General features: G+C 43.4%; 1 protein-coding gene across 2 annotated transcripts; it reads left to right on the top strand.

Annotated features, from left to right (window-relative positions):
* The first annotated feature begins 478 nt into the window (after nucleotides 1-478).
* On the top strand, nucleotides 479-21,632 carry LOC111230037 (sodium/potassium-transporting ATPase subunit alpha-3). 2 transcript variants are annotated; one of them, XM_022756574.1, is made up of 23 exons: nucleotides 479-692; nucleotides 836-930; nucleotides 13,177-13,293; nucleotides 13,783-13,842; nucleotides 14,101-14,304; nucleotides 14,535-14,648; nucleotides 15,486-15,620; nucleotides 15,733-15,850; nucleotides 16,055-16,323; nucleotides 16,667-16,865; nucleotides 16,982-17,226; nucleotides 17,355-17,547; nucleotides 17,705-17,880; nucleotides 17,998-18,134; nucleotides 18,224-18,374; nucleotides 19,093-19,261; nucleotides 19,507-19,661; nucleotides 19,801-19,924; nucleotides 20,173-20,318; nucleotides 20,438-20,568; nucleotides 20,744-20,845; nucleotides 20,964-21,055; nucleotides 21,505-21,632. In XM_022756574.1, exons 2-23 carry the CDS (start codon nucleotides 925-927, stop codon nucleotides 21,531-21,533), a joined length of 3,072 nt encoding a protein of 1,023 aa, XP_022612295.1. In that variant the 5' UTR covers nucleotides 479-692; nucleotides 836-924; the 3' UTR covers nucleotides 21,534-21,632. The 2 variants fall into 2 exon arrangements, with proteins under 2 accessions (XP_022612295.1, XP_022612296.1); XM_022756575.1 differs by having other exon boundaries at nucleotides 480-692; nucleotides 13,216-13,293.
* The last annotated feature ends 49 nt before the right edge of the window (nucleotides 21,633-21,681 follow it).

Consider the following 21,681-nt stretch of genomic DNA (forward strand, 5'->3'; position numbering starts at 1 on the left):
CCTCTGTCTGCTGCGCCCAGGCCCACTTGTGAAGTGACATATTGAGGTGCACAACATGCTCATGACAGGACCAACACGACTGATGAGACATCCAGGGGTGCTTATAACATGCGATAATGCACACAAATCCACTAGTTTATGTTACATGAATACATTACATAATGAACAAACACAATCACGACAACTAGAATCTAACCTTGTGCGTCCATTTATACAAAATTTCAGCCTAGAGACTCGCGACGTTGCTGGCTGCAAGCCTCGGAAATCTGCAGTAATGCAGGAGGGGCAGAAATGGCTTTCTATTGGCTCGCTTCAAGAGTGAGCTTAAACCGATTGGCCAGCGATCCCATCAGCGATGAGACGCTCCGAATTATGATTGGCCGTCTGTCTGAGGGGTAGGCGGGTGTAGTTGGCCCCTCGGTTCAGTCATTTGCTCGAGGCGGCGCTTCTTCCACTGGCGGAGTGGTGCAGCAAGAGGAACGGAGTACTGCGGCAGCAGGCAGAGCCGCGGATGGACACCAAGTGCTGAAAAGGTAGCAGTGCGGCACGTTAGTTTCGCCGGTCTTTCACCGCAAGTATCAGAGAGCAAAGGAAGGAAGCGCATCCCCGCGTGATGCTCCGCTTGAGACCGCAACATTTCATTTGAAAGACGTCTCACGGAGGAGAACGACTGTAGCCTAACCTTTTTGAAGGTTTGAGAGACAATTTATTTAATCCCAAGAACACTATTTTGTCAGACACATAGACATCTTCCCTGACGTCTTTTTCCTGCTCATTTTTCATTTAGGCTAAGCAACCCCGAAAAAACTGAGCATATCCTCTTTTGTTTTCAAAGGCAAGGCATTTTGATATCTAATTCAACGTGAGGGGCTGACACCTCTCAAGCTGTGCATCACCTGAGAGGAGAAGAGTGACTGCGCCAACATGGGGGTAAGACTGACGATTCCAACTTTTTTACTGCATTGTAGCCCACCTGAAATGGCCTGAGAAGTGAGAGGTAGCCTGATATCTCGCTCTTGACGCGGAAAGGCTTCAAAACGAGACGTGATGTCATTTTTTTTCCTTTATGGAAATCTGGTTTCTCTGAGTGACATTGACTCTAATGCGGAACTGTGTTTTACCCTGCTCCCCTAGACTGCGACAAATTGATGTAGCCAGTAGCTTCTGTCTAATGCAGCCATAGACAGCAATGGCATTTAACAGCTCATCTGATTTGACTTTAGCCTGGTTTCGACAGGAATAGAATATTATTGGCTAATGTCTTTTGCTCTGATTTGCTCGTTCAACTTAAATAGGTCCCGAGATGAAATATGAACGAAAGTCTCAAAAGTAAAGAAAGTCTGCTGTGGTTTAAAGGTTGTCAGTGTCTCTCTGATAGGCCTTATTTTGACTAGATAACCTTGCCAGCCGTGGTAGGCCTAATCGGTTTATTCCTACAGAGAGCTCTCGTGTGGGAGAGAGGGACAGAGGGGGGAGGGGGGGGGGGTACATTTTAGAAACCTATGCTGTTCACCCATCATTAACCTGTGGTTTAAAATATGAGTTTTTATTATATTTGAAGGTATAAAAGTACATAGTTGGGAATTATGACTTTCCCAGTGATTAATGAACACAGTGTACTGTGACCTCCTTCATGCCCTCGCTGCCCCCTGCTCCCCCCACCCCCCCCCACCCCCTCCTATCCTGTCCGGTTTTAAACCCCCGCTGGCACTGCCCCTCTCTCCGGTCTGGTGCCACACAGGAGCAGCATCTGGCGGAGTCCATCGCGTCCTTAAAGCGGACGCTACCAGCGGAGGAGTCTCATCCTCGGCACCCTCGATGACCCATGCGTCATAATGCGGTTACCGGGAGTAAGCGCCTCACCAGCTTATTTCCCCTTTAATTTGTGACATAACAGGCACTCGATAATCGCCAACAGTGAACACATTCACACACACTACAGATTAAAAAAACGATGCGTTCAGTGCACCAGGAGCACGACGACGTGCTCGTTAGAGTTAAGTTTGACTTTAGAGAGTGCCGAACCGTTAAACCATTAAAAGCATCTGATCTGTCCCCAGTTATCTAGATCAACTTATTAGCTGTGCAAATGAATCAGTGGAGGATGCTGGAATAACACAGCGCCACTGTAAAATGCCAAGGTGATGATGCGACTGCCGGTTTGGGCTATTGCGCAATTTTTTATTCGATCACCATCTTGCGAAAGGAGTCGCAATTTTTAATCTCTCCCTCGGTCTGTCTGCTTAACGATGCGGTGGCATGACGCTGCAGAGAGGACCATGCGGTGCAGAAAGACAGCGGCCGCCCTCTAAGCAACGCAAACCGGTGTCAACGCAGTGACACGAGCTGATGTTGCCACTGCAGCATCTGACATCTCTCTGCCGGCTCAAGATGTAGGTTTCGAGGGTGGAGAGAGCCTCTGCTCCGTGTCAGGGTATTCATTTAGATGTGAAAGCCAACACAGGAACATTAGTGGGCACTGCGTCAAAAGGGATGGGATGGCAAAAAAAAGTGCTTACACATGTCGGCGCTGCAGCTGTGTGGAAATTTTGGTTAAACAGCATGAGGTTGAGATTCTGAAGCGAAGTGGTGTCATTTCGGAAGATGCCACGGATGCCACGGCTGCCCAGACATGATATTATAAAAAAAAAGAATATGAGCATCCCTGGCGACCTGTCAAAGGGTGTTTCCTTGCTTTTCACTCTGTGCGCTCTGAGGTGACCCTGAAGGGGAAAAGGAGGATGGATAAAAGGATGGAGAGGTGGATGGATGAGTGTACGGGGTATCATGTTATCATGCGTCGCCGGTCGACTACACTACCGAAAATTTCTTTCTTTCTCCCTCCAGCCACCCCCTCCCCCTCCCCCTCCCCCTGTGTCTGTCTGTCTTCCGCAAATTTCGCACTGGCGCACTGTGCGATGGCACTGCCAGCTGTCCTTTCCCAAGGCCGCAGTGGGCACCGCTTGCGACGTGCCTTCTGCGTCAAACCGGGGGCGGGGCCTCTGGTGTGGAAATTCCCTGTAAAGAGCTCTGATAGGTGGCCAGGAGGAGCCACGCAGAAAGTACCGGGTTATAGAGACAGCAGTGATGCTATAGAGCAAAGCTGCATCGTCAGGGATATTAGAGAGACAACAGGGCACAGAGACGAATGGAGCATCTCTAAAGAAATAGACGTACACCCCTTCACCTTCTCTTGTTCTGCTCTCTGCATTGATGCAGCTCTACGTAGTAGTGGCTGATGCTGATGAGACTGTAGGATGCTGGTGCTGATGAGACTATGTGATGAAGGGCTGCACACCATGCATGGACTGCTGGTTTTCACCTTCAGACACGTGACACTGATGGGGGGAAGGGTGCCACTGCTGAGAGAGCAAGAGGGACAGAGAGAGAGAGAGAGGAAGGGCAGATAAGTACTGACTGGTCTGCAGGTGTAGAGAGAGAGAGAGAGAAAGAGAGAGGGATTTAAAGTGAGGGAGGAGGCATGTGGAGGGGGAGGGCAGCCTGGCTGTATATCCTGTTACAGGATAATGACCTGAGGCTCATATTACCATGGCTCCTGTTTCCTCTTGCTGCGCTTTGTGGGATTGGTTATCAGGACGACAGGAGACAGATGGGATAGGGAGAGGCGGGAAGGGGTTGGGTGGATGATCTTCACAGGACATTGACTGAAGGGTGAACGTAGTGGTGGTGGAGAGGTTGGCGAGGTGTAGTGTAGGTGGGCTAATACACCAGGAGAGATGGGGGATTAAAGAAAGATGAAGGTGCCGTAGCAGCACTGAGGTTTTGTCAGAAGGTCATGGCGAGGGGTGTGGTTATGCTGATCTGAATGCAGCAAGACTGAGGAGAAGCTCCTGTCAGTGTTGAGTTTCCTCTAAGACTTTGATTAGACTTACTAATTACCTCATATCCTGATATAAAGGTTTCTAGAACAGCGTGTGCTTTCATATTGGCACTAGTGAGGCGTGTGCAGTGAAAGAGAAGAAGAAGGTGCTTGTGGAAGGTAGTTCAGGAGTTGGATGTGTGTGGCCTCTGCAGAGGCCCAGCCCTCAGTTTGGTGCAGAGTGCTGCACATCCCTCCCCACTGCACCTGCTGCCTGATGCTGATAGGCTGCACTGTACCACGACTGATCTGTCCCACACGTTGCAGGAACCAATAGAAAAGCGTGTCCACACAGTGTCTGATCATCCGCATGGTCTTTTTGACTGAACAGCCAGCTGGGATGTTGTGGCCCTGTGGCCTAGGGGTCAATTAAGGTCAATATGGTGACTGTTTGAAATGCTCCTCTATTGTCTCCTTCAAACCTCTTGAGGGTCTTTGATCAATAGATATCCATTGTAATGAGGACAATGTCCTTAGTGAGAGTATTGCTGAAGGGCAGAGTCCAGACTTCTCTAGTGCCTCAGCAAAAAAGCTGCAGTCTCCTCACTAGTGTGAGACTAACAGGAGAAGGCCAGAGCTGTGAGCTCAGAAGCAGCTTGTGTAATGCTAATAAAATGTAAAGGTCAGTGCTGTCTCCTTCATACATTACTTTAAAACAAGATTACAGTAGGCACTGTGACTGATAAGGCTAACAGTTTTCCAACAATAACGGGCTGATGGGCTCCCATAATGAGAACGATTCAGAAGGGTTAGGTTGCCTGACTACAACAACATGACTAATTCAGGGTGTTGTCCTGGAGATGTGTGTATGTTTGTGAAGCGTGTGTGACTGTAAATGTGTGCGTGTGTCTTCCTGCGTGAATACACCAAAGCACAAAGTGTAACTCTGGGCAGCCACAATGGACAAAGGCTGGTTAAAATCAAAAGCCTTGCGGCATTAAATTTTTTTTAAAATTTTGTTACCATGTAATTCTTTAAGTAGTTTTATAATTAACAGTAATTATATTCCTGATGAGTGGATTGTGAATGATTTCCCAGCTCCACTGGACACAACAGATCCTGGTTTGAAATCACAAATGTGATATGTTAATGGGTTTTTGGGTCGCTGGTTTTTGGGTGCAGCAATCAGCAGCTGTGTGTATGGATGTGCATGCACACACATCTGCACATCCCTGCGTGACCGACTGCTTGCTGAAGAGTCCTAAGGTGCCCTTTCTCTACCATGGCGAGATGCCATGTTAGCTACGAACGCCAACGAACCAAGATTTACAATGCTAAACTAGACCAGGCTACATTCACACACACCCCAAGACACACAAACCGCAGTATAAGTACATAATTTAGCCATCCGGGGGGGTGGGGGGGGGGTTGGGGTGGGGCAGCGCATTGTGTAGAACCAAAGTTACACAGTTACACAATTATCTCTGTGGGATGAACAGATGATGATGATGACAGACAGATGGGCAGAAGGGAACAGAATGGGGGGGGGGGGGTTAAAACTGCAATTGGGGTTTTCAGTTTGGGTTGCGTTTGGTTTTGTTTCTTGCTTTTGTTTATTTTTAGTTTTTGGAGAGAGCACAGCTCACACATGATTTGAGATTTAATCTCTTTGTGTTTATGTGGTTTAGAGATTAAGCTTTTCTTAGTGCTATTAAGAAGCCACAATCTTTTTATTCTACATTTACCTATTCACAGATACCATTCCATCAGATCAACTCGTTTCATGTGTCGGTACATGTCCCCTTCAACTGTTGTCTTCACTGTCTGTTTCTTCCCAAAATGTTCTTTTTTATCTTTCTTTCTTCTTCATGTCTTATACCTTGAATCTCCTCCTTTTGATGTCTGCTCACTTGAATATAAAGATAAGATGCCTTCACATCACTCTCAAGGCTGATATAAATAAGTGAAACAAATATCCTGACAGTCTCTTTTACAAGGCGTTCAAATCATTACCATCTGTTAAAAATAATCATCTAATCATTCCCCTGCCCAGTACTGTAAGAAGCTGTTCACCAAATTATAGGGAACCAGAACCTAATGATAAATGTGACGATCAAATTTATGTATTTGTTTTTACTGAAAGAGAACGGCACAGAAAGTAGAGTGATATAGAGACAAAGAGAGAGACGAGCAGAGTGGGCTAATCCAGTAGAGTAATCAGACTAGCTAATCCCAACAGCCATGTCTCTTGGTCCCTAGCCTGAGCCCCCTACTGTGGCCCAGAGCCCTGCCACCCAGCAGATGGCCCAATGACCTTGGCAAGGTCACACACACACACACACACACACACACACACACACACACACACATATACACACACACACACACACACCACACACCACACACATTGCTGCATCTCTACAGATGCAAAAGTTTAAGTACAGATTTCAAAATACAGTTTTACAAATTTTATTTATTTATTTATTTTTTTTACGAAGGGCATGTTGCCCCACTTAAAAGGAAATATACTTTTAACCAACCTGCTACCTGGCACCATGTTGGCCATCTTTTCCCCTAAATGAGCAGGCCTGAGACAGATGACCTTCAGCCCCAATATTAAGAGGTATTATGTTACCGTTAAATACGATTCAGAAGAAGCAGGATGCAGCAAGATACATCTACGTTCTCTCTAGTTTAGCACATCTGGCCTTGCTTTGAATGCTTTTGTATTTTGCACGCAAAATAAATCCCATGTGCCTAGAGCACAGTTGAAACCTGTTTAAAATGAAAAACACAGAATGAGGCCATGATGTAGATCTCACATGGTCGGTGGAGAGAAGCTCAGTCTGCTCTGTATAAAGAGGAAGTGGAGACTCATATGTTGGTTTGACAAATGTGTCTGTTCCAGTACGATAAAATAAGAACAGAATGTGAAGCATGATCATGTTTCTTCCACCTACAAACCACTTCCTCATATGGCCTCACATATAAAGAGAAACAAAATGGCACAGCAATGGCATTGCTCGCCTCTTCCCATCATTATGCGTGCCATTAAAGGAGAAGGAAAATATACATCCCAGTCAAACACACCCCCCAACCTGTTGTCCTTAACATGCTTGACATGGTACTTCTGAGGTGCCACTCCTAAATTGAACATGTCACTCAGTGGGTACATGATCGCACAATACAACAGGGTAATTTCACTCAATTTCATTCTGCTAAATGCAATTTATGACAAAATAAATTACATCTTTGTAATTTTACGATTGATAAGAAGTCCAAATTTGCTTTTACCAAGCCCACTGCTTGTTCAAGTCAGAATATCAGCAACTCTACATTTTTAAAAAAGATTTAGCTCTTTCCTTCTCCAAGCTCTTTGATTATAAGTTCTGAGCTGTGTTTTATTTTTATGCCTTATTATGTGATTTCACAATCACTAGGTCTCTCCCTCTCATTCACTCTACATCTCCCTTGCTCTCTCTGCCGCAATGCGTGTAGACGCTGCTCATACGGACTGTAGCCAACACAATGACTCACCTCTGCTCACGCAGACACATGCACACAAAAACACACACCGATTTCTTGAGTCACTTGCCTGTCTGTGTTATACAGCAGTGAATACAGTGTCCAGTTACAGATGCATCAATTATTAGTTGTCACGGATCACATCAGGGGATCCTAAGAGTACTAGGCCACTGCTGGTCACCATGGTTACTTGCCCTCCAAGCACACTCCCTTATCAAAGTTATTCACATGACGACAAAATGCAGGACTTAGTTTGGTCTGCCAGAGCAGGCCCACAGAATAGTTTATGATCAGATCAAACACACAACCAGACACATGAAGCGCTGGCCTAATTGAATTATTGATACTTTAATCACATTTTAATAAGCCACTATGTAACTGGACATGAGTGATTTCACTATGTAATCCATAGAGGAGTGTGTGATTTTTCCATTTCCTGATAATGTCAGAGATGTGTCTGTACGTCAGTCTGTTCATCTGTGTGCTTGTGGGAGAGCGAGCGTCTGTAATTCCAGCCACGGGTCTCTGTTTCCTTCCTCAGGACTGAGGGGGCTCATTACATTACCCAGAGCTGTGTGAGACAGCTGGACACCGACACAGACACACACAGGCGGCACACTTCAATGTCGTCTGCATATGAAAAGACACTTGGATTGTATATGCACAAAATGTAGACACGATATTTCTCTGCTGAATAATTAGATAATCAAGATGAGACAACAGACTCAGGCTTAAACACACATGAACACAGATGAGAGGGTGAACTGCAGTGACAACAGACATGTATGTAGTTTAAAGGCCTTCTTGTTTTGTGACTGAGGCAAAATGTTAGCACCAGAGGTGCAATAAGAAAATATGCTAACACTTTACTTTAAGTCCCCCTATTTAGCATTATAAGCATTATATAAATCTTTAGTTAAGCCTTTATACCACACAATAATATAGGTATTTGCAGGCATAAGGATATTTGTAGGTATTTATTAAGGAATAGTATTTCTCAACAATTATAACTTCTCCTATTTAGCCATAATTGATATTATTACAGATGTGTTTTACCATGTTGTCATTCATTATCTATTTACAGACCAGACTCTACTCAAGGCTGACTACAGCAGCATTTATATCTCATTACCACTACATTATAATGTGATATAAACACTCTATTGAATGTTAACATACTGCTTATGAATGCTAAATAGGGGGGCTTAGAGTGAAGTGTAATCAGGTAGCCGGGTGTGCACAGAGGAGGGGAAGGAGAGGCTTGGTAGGCTGTCTTGTCTATCATTAATGATTGAGTGGCAAGCACACACGTACAAACACGCAGAGCCAAAACAGGTATTCACGTAAAACATACTCAGCACGCTGTAAATGAACACAAAAGATAAATCAGCAACCTCTCTTTTCTCTGCGAGTCATACTGATAACATTCATATCCGCAAATGCACTTAAGGACACTCACGGACACCTGGAGTGAGAGTATAATCTTTTAGCATATGAGAACACATACTGAAAGTGACACACACCCACCATAAGTGAGGTTGTGCAATCTATTAGAGTGGGGGTGACTGTGGGTCAAACACTGACACGGAGCCAGCAGACAAAGACTGGTGGTCAATATCTAATTAGAAGCATGAGAGAAGGGTGACAACAGTTCCTCTCTCTCTCTCCCTCTCTCTCACTCTCTCTCTCTCATGCTCTCTGTTTCTCTCTCTCTCATTCACTCTCAGTCCCAATCTCCACCTCCCTTTCTCACTCTTTACCTGTCTCTGCTTCTCACCTCCCACTGACGTCTCCCTTTCCATGTGCCCAGTCACGTCTGTCATCCACCCCCTTCACATCCATCTCTCTGTGTCTTTACTTTTCACCACATATCGTTTTGTTTGTATCTCCTGTCCACCTCCCTACCAACCACTTCTATTGTCTGGGCATTTGTGTATGTGTGTGTGTGCATGTGCGAACGTGACAGAGAGCGATAGATCTGTGTGTGTCTATATTTCTATTAGCAATTTAAGCATGCATACACTCAGAAGAGCAGGTGCGCTTTTGAGCTGACAATGGTCCCTAATTCAGTCTGTGGAAAAAACTAACCAGTAGCCACAATCTATTAATCCATACTAACACACCTGCCAGTCTGTCATCTTGAGACTATGGCACCAAATTGACACTTGAATACAAGGTAAATCAGTAACTTCCATGTCATTCAACACCTTTGATCTTACATAGCCAGCATTCATTCACTTAATCGCCAATGAATAATATATACATATAATACATGTATGTTCCAACACACCCCCACACATGCACACATTAAGACCCCCCCCCCCCCACACACACACACACACACACACACACACACACACACATATCCAGGGTGTGTCTCAGAGGGGATGAGCAGCAGTACTTTTCCACTGCATCAGTTTCGGCTCTGTGCATCCCTACCTCACCAGGCCTGCCTGGTCTTGCTGCAGCAAGAGATTTGATCGGCTGTTCTTTTGTTGCAGAACTCTCTATGTTTGCATGTATGTGTGTGTGTGTGTGTGCATTTGAAGTCATGTCAAACAGCTCCCTCCCACTGACATACTACTCTCTGCCTGACATGCTTGAACGAATGGTTTCATTGTTTGCTTTGAATTCAGAAGTGGCTGTTGAGTAGCCCGTGCTCAGTGGTTAAGTGCGTGAGAGTTGTCTTCCTCATGTGGCTTCAAGAAACATTTTTTTATGACGACAAACCAGACAACAAACCAGAAAGACTGGTTTTTTATCAATGTACAATCTGGAATGTATGGATGTGATTTCACAAGAGCGGTTTGATTACAACTCAAGTGGGAAAGGCAGTGGCAAGTTGATATTTGTTAGTCACATTTAGTCCCACTGCAGGTGTGTGTGTTTTGGTGTGGTATGGGTGTGTGTTTGTCAATCAGCATGAGTGGAGACCTTTTGCAAATATACTAGTTTAAAGTTAGAATTTGAACAATGGACCCACTTAGAAACATACTTTTAAGCACTATATTTAAGGCCAACTCTTTGTCGTCCATATCTGTGTTATAATCTCAGATGACAACAGAACAGTCAAGTTACTTGAACATTTTGCACTCCTGAAAATGTCGCTACAGTATCGTACCACCAGGGGGTGTTTGCCTTATTTCACTGAATTTTAGGACACAGTCCAAGTCAAGTTAGATTTTATTTATATCACAAATCACAAATTTGCCTCAAGGGGCTCAACAATATGTACAAGATTACAATACCATCTGTCCTTAAACAAGGTGAAACTCTGGAGATGAGAAAAAATGAAATCAAACCTCAGGAAGAGCAGCAGAGGAGGAATCCCTCATCCAGGACGGACTGACATGCAATAAATATCTTATGTACAGAATGGAGCAACAAAGTAGATTTACAGTGTCAACATTCAGGGTGACAGCATTATAGTTCGGAAACATTAATGAAGACTATAGTCTTGGAGCAACATCCAGGTGCTGCCAACAGACAGGACCTGAGCAACACAACCATCTCTCCACCATGAAGACCTGGATAAGTACATTATTCACACATCCAGAAGAAGAAAACAAACAAACAGAGGGAGAGAGCGAGACAAGGAGTCAGATAGTCTGATGTTAGCAGGGAGGTTGTTACAGACGAAGGGGGCATGGTAGGAAAAGACTCTGCAGCCTGCTGACATCTTCCTAACTCTGGGGAAAGACCTTGCATTCGAAGAGCACGGGAGGGAATATAAGGTTGAAGGAGATCAGACAGTGTATGAAGAGGCCTGTCATTTAGGATTTTGTAAGTCGTCAAAAGCACCTTAGAAGCACCTTAAAGTCTCAGGAGCCAGTAAAGGGAAGCTAAATATTCTGCATGTAGTTAAAATTCTAGCTGCAGCATTCTGAACCACTTGAAGATTTGTAGGCAGGGGCAGGGCTGAAAACAACACATTACAGCAATAGACAGAAAATATTCAATTCTAACTATGTTACATAGGTGAAAAATGGTCTTTGTGATGTTTCTAGGGTAGGATCAGATGTAACGCCAAGGTTCTTGGCTGTCTTACTTTGATAAATCACACAGTTGTCAAGGGTTACTGTTACTTGGTCAAATTTGTGTCTATGTTGGGATGGGCCAGTGACAAGCAACTCAGTTTTTGCTTTGCAGAAGCAGGAAAAAATTCTGACATCCAGCTTCATAGCAGTCAATAAGGCCTCTAATTTCATCATTTTAGAGGTATCATTAGCTTTTACAGGAAGATTCAGCTGAGTATCATCAGCGTATCAGTGGACATTAATTCTATGACTGTGTATAATTTGGCCAAGAGGTGAAATAAAGAGAGAATAAGAATAAAGAAAGAAAAGCAGCGGACCAAGAACAGAGCTCTGGGGTACTCCATATTTCCCAAAACCCACTACTCTGATCTTCTGACACACATAACTTAATCTTATATTAAGATAATTGTTGTCATGGATGATCAGTTGATAGGTATTGATGTTTATGTCTGATCCAAGGTAAATTTATGTGACTTTATTATCAGCTGGACTCTGCTACTCTGTTATCTGTCATGCTGTACACCCCTGCCTGGATTCATCAGTGTATATTTGGCTACATTGATCCGCCACCAAGGGCAGTTCCTTGATGACTCAGTTGTGTCAATGAAAGGCCAGTCCATGGGGACCCACTCACACCTCCTGGGAGGGATTCTTGCCTCTCTTTGTCACCTCTGACCTTTGATGAGGGACATTTGTATTGATGTGGCCCAGCGGTCAGGCTGCTCTCCTTCCGGACGACAAGCTAGTTTTACAGTTACAGTGCTAGAAGGACTAGAACGTGCAGCCCTGGAGAAATTGTGGTTATTAATAGGCCACTCACATCTAGTTTAACAACATAAGTCAATTTCTGAGGGTTATAGTAAATGGTGTACCAGGAACAACAGGCAGGCGGAAGAGGACGAGGACATTTGATGTGACTGTGTGTGCATTCATGTGTGTATGTGGGACTTAATTTTTTTGTAATCTTGGCATCAAAGTGTCTCTGATCTAATAGCATAGAACATACTAGAATCTAATCAAAAAGCCTTTGATGAGGCTATAAACATAGTTTGTCTGCTCTCTCTCTCTCTCTCTCTCTCTCTCTCTTTCTCTCTCTCTCTCTCTCTCTCTCCCATGTCTTTAATACTCACTGCCAGATAAAAAAAAGAAAGGCAGCAGGAAGCATTTAGTTAAAACCTACAGGTTAAACCATTTGCACTTGGTTATGTTTGATGTGTCCATCAGGCTGTTGTGGACATCAGAACATCAGAGCAAGATTTATTTGATCAGATGGATATGGCAGAGCAGACTGCAGGGGCAGTTGTTAATGTGTGTTGATAGTGCACTCGAGCAAAACAGACCTACCAGGGTAATGCATTTCCCTTTCATGTCACAATGATTCTTATGATACTAGGTTTTTATGTTAATGCTTTTCATCTAATATCTTCCTCATAAACTCAGAATAATTGACATTATTACCAACTGAGAAATGCAGGTGACTTCTCAAGGCCATTTCACCGGGATACGATGCTATTTACTGACAGAGAGAAATCTCAAGGGCAATTCAATAAAGCCCACTGGCTTTATTTCTGTTGCAGTCAGTGACTGATAAATACTGTTTGAAAGCCAGGCAAGACAGCTCTCTGAATAAAGAGGGTATGTAATGCACTTTCAGAGACGAAGTATAGTTTTTAGTTAATACAATGTTCATGTACAAGCCCAGAGAACGGCTAAGATTATATACAAAGGCGCACAGGCCACTATCTCCTTAATCTAGTCCGAAGGCATGTATAAAACATGTGTGTGTGTCTGTAGTATGGGCGGTCAGACAGTTACCGCGTTGCCACCACACAGGACAAAGATGACCGATCCCCCAAGAAGAAGAAGGCGGGGGCCAAGGACATGGATGACCTGAAGAAGGAAGTGCCCATTGTAAGTAAAACCTTTAATCTCTGAATCCTTGTGGAACTGAGTGTTGTTATAAAGTCAATCAAAATGATTTTCAACTTTGAAGAACATCTTCTTGCAGGTTGTAGTAAATGAAAGTGAACTGACGCCAATTTTTGTTGGAGAGAAGGAAAATCTCATACAGGCCAAATTAATGTATTTTTGCTGGTAAGAGGGTTGACTTGTTGTCAGGAGGTCATCACTTTGATCTTACACCTCAGCGCAAGAAACTGACACCAGGGTCGCCATATCTGGCTGCCCTAACACTCTTATCTCTCAGGTGAACTGCATGCATGGAGTAAATTTCTAATTACCTTGTATGCCATTAAATTACTGATATCCTAAAAATGCAACAAAGCTCAAAACAATTTTAATCTGGAAACTTTCTACTATTTTTTCCTGCATGCAAAGAAATGGTAAATAAACGTATTGAACCATGCAGAGTACTGATTGTCCCTGTATATTTCTTTTCAGACGGAACATAAGATGTCTGTAGAGGAAGTATGCAGGAAATTCCAGACTGACATTGTCCAGGTGAGTTTATGATTTCAGGTTCTGTCAGCATGTACTGTCTATGTATCTATCTGTCTTTGGTGTGAGTCTGTTTTTCCGGTTGTCCACTAGATGGCATGAGAGTACCTTCAATGATTTATTACAGTTTTTGACAATCACAAGCCAACAGTCAACTAGACTCAAAAGTCATAATAAAGATATGTGAGAATGTTAACAAACTGTAGACCCACTGCCTTTCTCTGCTAACTCTACATCTCACCTCCTCTCTGTTCCCTCCAGGGACTGACCAATGCCAAGGCAGCAGAGTTTCTGATCAGGGATGGTCCCAATGCTCTCACCCCTCCTCCCACCACTCCGGAATGGGTCAAGTTCTGTCGCCAGCTGTTTGGTGGATTCTCCGTCCTGCTGTGGCTCGGTGCCATCCTCTGCTTCCTGGCCTATGCCATCCAGGCAGCCACTGAGGACGATCCCGCAGGAGACAATGTGAGCACCACATGTGCACATACACACAAACAGTCACAAAGATTTTGCACACACATATTCACATCTGGCCCATCCACACCTCATTAACACATCAGCCACACTCTGAAATACGGACATAAATAACACCTTTGACTGTCACACAAATTGTACCCAGTGCCTCCACACACCTGACACTCACATATGTTCAACTCTCTCTCTCTCTCTCTCTCTCTCCCTCTCTCTCTCTCCAGTTGTACCTAGGTATTGTGCTCACAGCTGTCGTCATCATTACTGGTTGCTTCTCATACTTCCAAGAGGCCAAGAGCTCTAAAATCATGGAGTCCTTCAAGAACATGGTGCCTCAGGTAAATATGCCTTTGCTCTAAAGGACTGAATGAAACCAACTTATGTCTGAAAATTTAATTTGAATTCTCTCTTATCAAATCTGGACTCAGACTTTTCAGCCTTGAAAGTGAATATACGTAGGACACTGGAAACTATAGATTCTTAATACCCAGTTAATATGTCTTTGACACTGGGAAGCAGAAATACTTGCCTCTATTCATGTCTTCACAGTGTGGCAATTTTGCTTTACAGCCAAGAGTTAGTCACAGAGTAATGTTTGCTGGCTGCTGTCCTAAAAGAGTGAGCAGTTTTGCCTTTACAAGTTTTCTTTTAGAGATTTTGCCTTTATAGGGATAATTGGTAGACAAAGACAAGCCTGTGGTAAAATACTGTCCATCAAGAACCTCCGGTTTTGACATTTATAATTGTATTGTTTTTCACTTCTTAAATGAGCCACCTCCTGTTACACACTTAAATGAAGGCCAAATACTGTATATTGCAAAAGGATGTGGCACAGCTGGTGGTTGCCACTCTCAGCCTGCAAATAGTTTATACAATGCATTCAGTGTGTTTTGATTGCGAGTGCATTAGATTTGATGAAACCTTTACTTACAGGATGTACAGTCAAACATGAACATGAAGGAAGAGAAAAGTTACTCTGCACTGCCTAGATTGAATGCTTATTCCAAATGACCGTGTTTCTGGCTGTGTGTGTGTGTGCTGTGAGAGGACGACTTCATGAGTGCTCACTCCGCCTGTTCTCGGTCGCAGGTGTGTGTGTGTGTGTGTGTGTGTGTGTGTGTGTGTGTGTGTGTGTGTGTGCATATTTTCTAACCATAACTGATATCTCCCTGCAGCAAGCGTTGGTCATCCGTGAGGGTGAGAAGGTACAGATCAATGCCGAAGAAGTGGTGGCCGGAGATCTTATTGAAGTGAAGGGAGGAGACAGGATCCCTGCTGACATCAGGGTGGTTTCTGCTCACGGCTGCAAGGTACACACACAGTTACACATACACATACACATACAAACACATATACACACACATTCAAATTCTTGATTCTTGTTATATACAACATGTTTTTATTTTTTCTGTTTCTTAATAGGTGGATAACTCCTCCCTGACAGGCGAGTCAGAACCTCAGAGCAGGTCACCTGACTGTACCCATGACAACCCCTTGGAGACCCGTAACATTGCTTTCTTCTCCACCAACTGTGTGGAAGGTATTGTCACCATGGCAATAACATTACATTCTCTGGATTTAAACCCACCAAACTGAGCTGATTAATAAACTCAACATTTATACTTTGCCGTTTGTTAAAATGTAATGGTGGTTTTATCTCAATTAAATGTGGTTACAAGACACAGATACTGTGGCTATAAATGATATTTTACAACATTATATTTCTGTTCTTTTCCTTAACCAGGCACAGCTCGTGGCCTTGTTATCTGCACTGGAGACCGCACAGTCATGGGTCGCATTGCTACTCTGACCTCTGGCCTGGAGACCGGCAAAACCCCCATTGCTAAGGAGATCGAGCACTTCATCCACATCATCACAGGTGTGGCTGTCTTCTTGGGTGTCACCTTTTTCGTCCTGGCCCTCATCCTGGGTTACAGCTGGCTGGAGGCTGTCATCTTCCTCATCGGCATCATTGTGGCAAACGTGCCTGAAGGGCTGTTGGCTACAGTCACTGTAAGTGGGCCAGTTATTAGCTACTTCTTTAAACCCTTTCCACACAGTAGTATCATATTGCATCTTTTCTTTTAGCAATTCGTTAATGTCGGTCATTTGTTTCTTTTGGACGCACAAGATTTTATTTCTTACTTATTTTAGCACCTACCATGTACATACTTTCTTATTACTATTTTGGGTCTATTTTGTTAAACTTAGTTAACTGTAATTGTACCATGAGCTCACTTTCTTAAGCATCAAGAAACAGGGAAATTCTCCCTTATAGCTTCATAGTTGCTACATCCAAATAATATATTCAGTCAACCTTAACGTGTTTTAACATCATGAATGTATTCGCCTGCAGGTGTGTCTGACCCTGACTGCCAAACGTATGGCTAAGAAGAACTGCCTGGTGAAGAACTTGGAAGCTGTGGAAACCCTGGGCTCCACCTCCACCATCTGCTCTGACAAGACAGGCACTCTGACCCAGAACAGGATGACTGTGGCCCACATGTGGTTTGACAACCAGATCCACGAGGCCGACACCACTGAGGACCAGTCTGGTCAGTGAGGAGAGGGCAAACACAAACCACTGGTGTCTGAAATATGTGTCTACTGTAAAAGGAGCAAACAGTTACTACAGCAGTGATTAATGCCCATTTTTCTGTTCCTCATTCAGGTGCCTCATTTGACAAGAGTTCAGTGACATGGCTGTCTCTGGCTCGTGTTGCTGCTCTGTGTAACCGCGCTCAGTTCAAAGCAGGACAAGACTCAGTGGCCATCCTGAAGCGTGATGTTGCTGGCGATGCCTCCGAGTCAGCCCTGCTGAAGTGTATCGAGCTGTCCTGTGGCTCAGTCAGGTTGATGAGGGACAAGAACAAGAAGGTGGCTGAGATCCCCTTTAACTCCACCAACAAATACCAGGTAAATAATGGCTAAATATAGCTGTGCACACACAAATAATAAGAACAACATTGTAAATAGCAATGCACATTATACAAATATATGGGAGGGTTTTTATCTTAACTTTCACTTCTGTTCTCCTCCTTTAGCTCTCAGTGCATGAGACAGAGGATCCAAATGACAACCGCTACCTGCTGGTGATGAAGGGAGCCCCTGAGAGGATCCTGGACCGTTGCTCCACCATCCTGCTGCAGGGCAAGGAGCAGCCTATGGATGAGGAGATGAAGGAAGCTTTCCAGAATGCCTACATGGAATTGGGAGGACTGGGAGAGAGAGTACTAGGTAAGGAATATCTACAACTTTTTTTAAACTAACAATCAGTTGAATGATGGAAACAAATCAATTTCTAAATGTAATTTACTGAGCATTAGATATTGTAGAGGTGATCTTGGGATAGGGAGAGAAGCTCTACTAAAGCACACATTTCTGTTCCTCCCAGGTTTCTGCCACTTGCTGCTTCCAGAGGACCAGTACCCCAAGGGGTTTGCCTTTGACACAGATGATGTCAACTTCCAGACAGACAACCTTTGCTTTGTTGGCCTCATGTCCATGATTGACCCTCCCCGTGCTGCTGTGCCCGATGCTGTTGGCAAATGCCGATCTGCTGGTATCAAGGTGAACCTCACATATGATCTCTTTTTTCCTTACAGTGCTTCATAAAACAGGCTCTGTTGCGAAATGTCATTGAAATCACATGAAGAAACGTCATCTTTATTGCTCTTGTTGTTGCAGGTTATTATGGTCACTGGAGATCATCCCATCACAGCCAAGGCCATTGCCAAGGGAGTGGGCATCATCTCAGAAGGCAATGAGACAGTGGAGGACATTGCAGCTCGTCTCAACATACCTGTCAGCCAGGTCAACCCCAGGTAAAGATTCTTAACAGAAAAACATACATGGTCATATAAATAATGTTAAATTATGAGGCTAACATGAACGTTGCAATGTCTGTGTTCAGGGATGCCAAGGCCTGTGTGATCCATGGTACAGACCTAAAAGATCTATCTCAGGATCAGATGGACGATATCCTGAGGAATCACACAGAGATCGTGTTTGCCAGGACCTCCCCACAGCAGAAGCTCATCATTGTAGAAGGTTGCCAGAGACAGGTGAGAAGAGCTTCTTTTTTTTTTATTAGAAATTATGTTCTAGACAATAAAATGAAATAAAAAATTGTACTTTGTTTTTTGGAAGTGACTTTGGCTTCAAAATATCATTACACTTTCACAACAGCAGATGGTGCTAGTTGTCTGTTGAATGAAGCTTCCCTGACTGACACATAAAATGTTTTCCTCACTGTGAGATGGTTAGATTGCTTCTGATATACCGAAAGGCTTTAGTTTTTATTAGTTTACATAAAAGACTTTATATTAAAATATTAACATTCATATTAGAATTTGCATACATTTTGTTGTCAGTTAGATGTCACAGTTTCATTTAAAAGATATAGGATTGTTTATTCAACTTATGATTACCAAATAAAATATTTTCTTATGTAAAAACTACAATTGGTTTTCCAAAAAAAAAAAAAAAATTCAAAAAACAGGTGCTGAAAAAGTAGAGGTTGTTTTGCAGTTTTGTAAATTTAAATTCGTGCCAATATAGTGTATTTGTGAATCACTGTCTCATATAATTTATTTATTTTGACTAATTTATTTAATATTCCTTGTGTTAGTATGAATGAAAAGAGGATTAATATGTGGCTCTTGCATAGATTGTTACAATAAAGATTGTTACAAAATAAGGGATAAATACATCTAACAATATAACTTTATTTATGCTATGTAACCTTCTGATTTTCACCTTCCCTTTTCTCATCTCTCCCAGGGTGCCATTGTGGCTGTGACAGGTGATGGTGTGAATGACTCTCCTGCACTGAAAAAGGCCGACATTGGTGTTGCCATGGGAATCTCAGGCTCTGATGTGTCCAAACAGGCCGCAGACATGATCTTGTTGGATGACAACTTTGCATCTATTGTCACAGGAGTGGAAGAAGGTGAGACATGCAAGAGACAGAACTGGAAGATTGAACGTGATTAAATCAGTAAAGAGTTTTTAATGAGAGAATATGAAAAAAATATGTAGAAATAGGAGGATGGAAAATTAGAAATCAAGTAAAATGGAAGTGTTGATGATTATGTTTCTCTGCAGATTAAATAAAACAAAATTTCTGACACAAACTCAGAGCTAGATCACTGACTTTACTTACATGATGTAACCTGTCTGCTTCTCTCTCTTTAGGCCGCCTGATCTTTGATAACCTTAAAAAGTCCATCGCCTACACACTGACCAGCAACATCCCAGAAATCACACCCTTCCTGCTGTTTATCATTGTCAATATTCCTCTGCCACTGGGAACCATCACCATCCTGTGTATTGACCTGGGAACTGACATGGTGAGAGCTGATCAAACACCCAATGCTTGATATGACACATATAGCTTCATGCCCACACACAGACACCCTTGGATCCAACTCCTTCGATATGACACGTCATACAGTACTTAAAGTTCACATTTCTTCCCCCTCCACTCAGGTGCCAGCCATCTCCTTGGCTTATGAAGCAGCTGAGAGCGACATCATGAAGCGTCAGCCCAGGAACCCATTCAGGGACAAGCTGGTGAATGAGAGGCTTATCAGCATTGCCTATGGACAAATTGGTAGGTGAATTGAAGATGGGTCAGTTGATCTAGGCTATGAATTGTCTTTGATATGGATTGAAGTTTGATCTTGGTTGCCTGAAAGTAATTTTGTCTTCAAATCAACTTTATCCCCCTTGATTGTTCACAAACAACAACAGCCGGATTATCTTTGCATCTGTCTGCAGTGTTTTTGGGGACACTAGATTAAGGAAGTCAGCAATCCTAAAAATCTGTTACTTCATCTCTCTGTGTATGTTTTTTTTCAGGTATGATTCAGGCTCTGGGAGGCTTCTTCGCCTACTTTGTGATCTTGGCTGAAAATGGTTTCCTGCCCTCCCAACTAGTAGGCATCAGGCTCAACTGGGATGACCGCTCTGTCAACGACCTGGAAGACAGCTATGGACAGCAGTGGGTGAGTGTGTAGTGTCTGTGTGTGTTTAGGTGAACCTGTGTGTGTGTGTGTGTGTGTGTGTGTGTTTCTGGGTTTTGTTACGTTATCTTACTGTTTTTCTGTCCTTCTCTGCCTTTTAGACATACGAGCAGAGGAAGATTGTGGAATTCACATGCCACACAGCCTTCTTTGTCAGTATTGTGGTAGTGCAGTGGGCTGATGTCATCATCTGCAAGACCAGACGTAACTCTGTGTTCCAGCAGGGCATGAGGTGAGTCCAACAACTATACTGTGACACCACTCTACTGAAACATATTCTGTCATTGCTAAATTGATGTTTTTTGCCAGGAAACAGTAGCATTGTATGATCTAAACTGGGTTGACAAGTATCTTAATTTCTGCATTATCATTTCTGCTCTTTAATAATGTCGTGTTTCTCTACCCAGGAACAAAATCTTGATCTTTGGCCTGTTTGAAGAAACAGCTCTGGCTGCCTTCCTGTCCTATTGCCCAGGCATGGATGTGGCACTCAGGATGTATCCTCTAAAGTGAGCACCATTACTATATATATCACGTGGATGCATATGCAGTACCTCTGATATTAACCCATATAGCATTTTCTGTTTATCATTTTTAATCATTCTTCTTCTCTTGTCTTACCCACAGGCCTACTTGGTGGTTTTGTGCATTCCCCTATAGTTTCCTCATCTTTGTTTATGATGAAGTCCGAAAACTTCTCCTCCGTCGGAACCCTGGAGGTGAGTGTTGCAGCTTTCAACAAGCGCTTAACCAACGTTTCTTCAGAGGAGCAGTTTAACAACAACATCCTGTGGTTTTTATGGGGTGGTTTATGTGCTAGACTTTGCCTTTGTTAGGTGCAGAAACATCCGGTTGTCTCTGCTTGTTGTCTCGTAAACCCTGTAAAACCAATAAATAAATGAGATATAATGTGTAAATTAGTGAGCTTACCGGTGCTGGTAGGTGGATTTTGACATCTTCTAACAGAGTCAGGCTAGCTCTTTCCCTCTGGTTCTAGTCTTTGTGCTAAGCTAAGCTAACTGACTGCTCACAGTAGCTTCCCATTTACCATACCAAAGTGTTGAACTAGTCCTTTAGCTAATACTAATAAAATGTAAATTGTCATAAAAATATGATAAAACATTGTCGAATGAACTGTAACTGTTTCTTTCTCTCATTTGCACTCCAGGTTGGGTGGAAAGGGAGACATACTATTGATCGACGGAGCATCTTTGCTCAAACCCCCTTCATCTTCCACTTATTGCTCCCTCCTGTCACTCCATCCCTGGCAAGACACACCTCCAGACGCCCCGCCCCCTTAAAGACAAAAACCGCTTTGAAGCAATTTTCATCACAACTGCCCCAA

Source organism: Seriola dumerili, unplaced genomic scaffold (genome assembly GCF_002260705.1).
Source record: "Seriola dumerili isolate Sdu_G_001 unplaced genomic scaffold, Sdu_1.0 BDQW01000258.1, whole genome shotgun sequence".
NCBI lineage: Eukaryota > Metazoa > Chordata > Actinopteri > Carangiformes > Carangidae > Seriola > Seriola dumerili.